This window comes from Notothenia coriiceps, unplaced genomic scaffold, assembly GCF_000735185.1.
Source record: "Notothenia coriiceps isolate Sejong01 unplaced genomic scaffold, NC01 NC01_scaffold00014725, whole genome shotgun sequence".
Taxonomy (NCBI): Eukaryota; Metazoa; Chordata; class Actinopteri; order Perciformes; family Nototheniidae; genus Notothenia; species Notothenia coriiceps.
The window spans coordinates 1-4762 of record NW_011347426.1 but is presented as its reverse complement, the minus strand read 5'-3'; the positions used below and the strand labels follow the sequence as shown (position 1 = coordinate 4762).

The 4762-nt window shown below is 42.2% G+C and overlaps 1 protein-coding gene across 1 annotated transcript; it reads left to right on the top strand.

Annotated features, from left to right (window-relative positions):
- The first annotated feature begins 41 nt into the window (after positions 1–41).
- Positions 42–1606, top strand: LOC104948627 (KAT8 regulatory NSL complex subunit 2-like). Its single transcript, XM_010774828.1, has 2 exons — positions 42–326; positions 1260–1606. Exons 1-2 carry the CDS (start codon positions 108–110, stop codon positions 1491–1493), a joined length of 453 nt encoding a protein of 150 aa, XP_010773130.1. The 5' UTR covers positions 42–107; the 3' UTR covers positions 1494–1606.
- The last annotated feature ends 3156 nt before the right edge of the window (positions 1607–4762 follow it).

Below are 4762 nucleotides of genomic sequence, written 5' to 3'. Positions count from 1 at the left end.
TCTTGATCCGTTTGACTCTTGTTGTCACTATTTTTCTGTTTGTCATGATTTGTCCCTAACCCCGCTGCTCAGACATCTTCCAGGACAGCAACCAGGTGCTCTTCCAGATGTGTCCGGGCCTGAAAGATGTCCCGTGTGGACGCACAGTGCACATGGGACAGTCTGAAGACCCCCGCTGCCCGCTGCACCTCACCCTGCCGCCCCCCATGTTCCAGCCCGAGCAGGAGCCCCCCCCACAGGAGCCCATCACCACCGCAAGCAGAGACATGTACCTGAGTGCAGCAGAGCTTCAGCCCACAGAGAGCATGCCCCTAGAGTTCAGTGATGTACGTAGAAGTGATGATCTCCTACCACTGTCCTATAGCACATATTCATTTTATTAAGAATATCATGTTCCAAACTTATCAATGGAAATGATTCCTGCACTTTTGGGGTGCTTTCAAAACCACTGTAGCTTCTTTAGGTGCAGTTCAAATGATCTAACATTACTTTGAGGAAGTAAGATTAATTCCAGGGTTAGTTTTTCCCTTTATCATGTGTTAAAAGCTGATATATAAAAAAAAAAGTAAATGCAGACCTTTTTGTTCCTTATTTGCATTTGGAAGAGAAAACCAGCTCCAGGCCAATATTTGGAAAAAGAGGATCTCAGATCGCTTTGTGATGGTCAATATATAATAATATAATATTGACATTTGAAATGGGATTAATATCGTTCTTTCCAATGATTGTAAATTACAAGATTGAGATGTATGCCCGTTATCAGTAGTGAAGTCGGTCTCTTGGGGTCTGTGTGCGAGCACCAGAACCATAAAAGGCAAACATTGTAATCCCTTTTATTTTCTGCTTCCTCTGGAAGATGCACCAAACTACAGATGTGAAAGCACCCACATAATATTATGGTGGGCGTCTTAAGAAGACGGGGTAGCCGTAGTGAGTATTTGTAACTCTAAACAAGCCCTTGGGGAAATGCTACTGAGAGATTCAGATGTGATCTTGTGAATGCAAAAAAGCTGATGATCAAAAGTTCAGATTGACTACACAGCTCACCATCGGCTGTTAGTATTGTGCAATGTTCTGTGTAAAGCATAAACTCTAAATGTGGCTTCCTGGCAGCAGTTGCACCTGAAGCTGATTTTCTAACCAAATCGGCATTTACAAAAATAACACTGCCTGGTGGTATGAGGTGTAAAAGGAAACAAACATTTAAAATGGCCCCCACAAGTTTTGCGTTGAGATTTAGATTTCCTCCTGTTACACAGGACCTGGATGTGGAAGGGGACGGGATGCAGGGTCCGCCCTCCCCCCTACAGTTTGACACGGCCCTGGCCCTGGAGGACCACACCATCAGAGCCATCGCTGAGGCCCCCATGGACATCCTGATGGGAGGAGACCTGGACCAGGCGGACCTGGACGCCTCGGGACACGAGCTCTCAGAGAGAGACATGGCTGCCATCATGCATGAGCAGGTTAACTCTCGATCAGGGGCGCCTTGAATATCACAAAACTCTCTTTTAAAGATGGCACCCATACACTGAAATAACAACAATCTGTATGCATTGTGTGGGTCTAATAAAATGTTGGCCACAATCTGTCAATACAAGATCAATTTGAAGGCGTGTCAGTTTGTGAATCATGGTGCTGCGATATAATTGGAGGGGTGGGGAAGCAAAACAAAATGCTTTAATCTCAATATTTACATTCAAACTGTTTAATTTATTACAATGATTCCTCCTGATCATACTCGTTCGAGTTTATTTCCTAACTGCTTGTATTGTTGGTGATGGAGAACACAATCTTTGTTTTATCTGAGTAAACAACGCTTTAGAAATCTCCATCCAATTAAGTTGATTTCTTTCAAACTAAATTAGGAACAAAAATCCATCTGTGTCAATGTCATTCCATTCGAGCCCATCCAGGAAACAGAAGAAGATGAACTTTAAAGATGCATAAACTCGCACATTATCAAAACATTTTTGTAATATTTTTTCACAGAATCAGTACTGTGACATTTTATATCCATATCATGCATTAGGAGAAGGAAGGAATCTCTTTATCGGCTGGTAGGAAGAGGAGGAATGGTTGCTGCAAGCAAACGCTCTTCTAATGTTAAAAGGGACCTATCATGCAAAATGCACTTTTTGATGTCTTTTATACATAAATATGTGTGTCGGAACTCACGCAGCGTCAGAAAATAAAACCCTCTCTTTTCCTCCGTACCCAAATATCTAAAAACGGGGGAACAACGGAGCTGATCCAGATTTGCATCCGATATGACGTAATATCTGAAATGTGCGATATGACGTAATATCTGAAATGTGGACCCACGGCCCAATCAGAAAGTTGCTATCAGAAACAATGCCCGACTGTTTTGGACGTAATATGGTCGGTGTTTACATTAGCATCGCTAACACTCAGAGCTAACCTGTACTGGAGAGCATGTGTGTGAAGAAGCAGGAAGTAAAAAGGAACTCACCTTGTGGTATAACCGGCAAGAGAGAAAGCCTTTGAGCTCCATACTGTTTCAGAGAGAGTCCTTGATAATCCATGATATGGCGTTTCATAACGGCAGCATTTAGTTTAGACAGTAGCTGCCGGGGCCCGCATGAGCTCAGACCCCCCCTCTTTTTTCCTTTTTTTTTTTTTTAAGCTTTATACCCTAAATCAGCACTCTAGAAACAGGAAGTGAAATAGAGGGATATGAGGCATGGCTAGAATGGGTGATCTGTTTGGTGTTTGGAGCAAAACACTTCATAGACATGTTTTTATATATATTTGTATATATCTGAGTCCTATGCTATTGCCTAAAAATAGCCTGATAGGAGACCTTTAAGTACATTTCAAAGCCCATACTTCTTTCCTTTTACTTGAGTAAAGAAGTTTAGTCAGTACTTCTACTTTTACCAGAGTATTTTCAAACACGAGTATCTGCGCTTCTACTTAAAGTACAGGATGTGTGTACTTCTCCCTCTCTGTATCCCAGCAGCTGATGATAAACTTGCATTTCTTTGACTCAACAGATGACTTTCTACCATTATGTCGGAGCACATAAAGCAGATCTTCAGGTCTTGGTTCAAACGATGGGTCAGAAAACAGAGGTGTGGAAACTCTCCACAGAAACTCAGAGGGAAACGTGGCAGCGGACAATCATTACGTTCTCCAGTAATCACAGTTTTCAGGTCAGTCACAGTTTACTATAACAGACTTTAATATAGGTGTTTAGATGCTAAAAGAAACAACCCTAAATTAAACAAATGGTTATGTGAGATGTATAGGTTATCTCTCTGACTATTTAGCGTCCGATATACCTTATCAAATCTTAATTAGAGAGGATATATTCCGCTCATTCTCAGGTGTCTCTACTGTGACATGTCTCCATGCTTTAATGTTCAAAAAGCTCTTTATTTCACCCTCTGTCTGAAACCAGAGCAGATCAGTTTAATCACAACGGTAAACAGAGGTCGACTCTCCTCTTTTCCCGTCATTAATATACGTCTTGATTTAGAAGCACCTGAGTTAATGCGTGTTTGATTGACTACTCGGACTGTGTTGTTCTCTGTCTAATTGTTTTGCGGCTTCATTAAGAACCTTGCAGATACCTTTCATAAGCACTTAGTCCTAGAGACTAATCTGTGATGTGATGAAATACTTCTTAATACTCTAAATATGAAGATATCCAACATTTTCTGAGAGTAGGGAACATCGCCTGGGTTTCATAAACACACAGGTTTTAAAGATCATATATATTTATACACTCACTGCAATCATCCTATATAATGCATCTGTTTAAATCTTGTAATTGAGCTTTTGGAAGCAACGTACTAATACAAAATGACTAGCTAGCTAACCTGTATAGTATGACCAATAGGAATTGAGTATTTGAGTGCTACGCAGCATTTAGGTCAGTAAAAAATGAGGGGTTATATAACTGGAGCAGATAAAGCTGGACTTTGATTAGAGCTCTGATATGTGACAGCTAGAGGAAATGTAATGTTTGTAGATAGCTCGCATTGTGGACATGGAGACTTCCTGTCCCCTGGTCTGGAAGTCAATGGTTTTCTGACTGAGTTTTTGGCCTGAAATGTGGCATTAAATACGTCAGTAGATGCCCCGGTGGTGGATTTAAAAACAGAGGTTGCTAACAAGTGTCTAAATGAGACGACTAAACGTCATCACGCCCAACATTAGCCACCTTTAGCTTAGCGGTGGTGACGTGAAGTCATGTGACTATGCTGTAGTTCCTTTATAGCCCAACATTAGCCACCTTTAGCTTAGCGGTGGTGACGTGAAGTCATGTGACCGTGCTGTAGTTCCTTTATAGCCCAACATTAGCCTCCTTTAGCTTAGCGGTGGTGACGTGAAGTCATGTGACCGTGCTGTAGTTCCTTTATAGCCCAACATTAGCCTCCTTTAGCTTAGCGGTGGTGACGTGAAGTCATGTGACCGTGCTGTAGTTCCTTTATAGCCCAACATTAGCCTCCTTTAGCTTAGCGGTGGTGACGTGAAGTCATGTGACCTTGCTGTAGTTCCTTTATAGCCCAACATTAGCCACCTTTAGCTTAGCGGTGGTGAAGTGAAGTCATGTGACCTTGCTGTAGTTCCTTTTATACCCTGTTGTGTGGGTAACGGCCCGTCCACACAGCGGCGTGCGTTGACGCTTGGCGCTGGGCGTGTCTGAAAGCTTGGGGATTTTTTGCGAGCAACGCGACCAACAACCAATGACATGAATCTCCCGCTCCCGACATACAAAGCAATAGCAATGTTT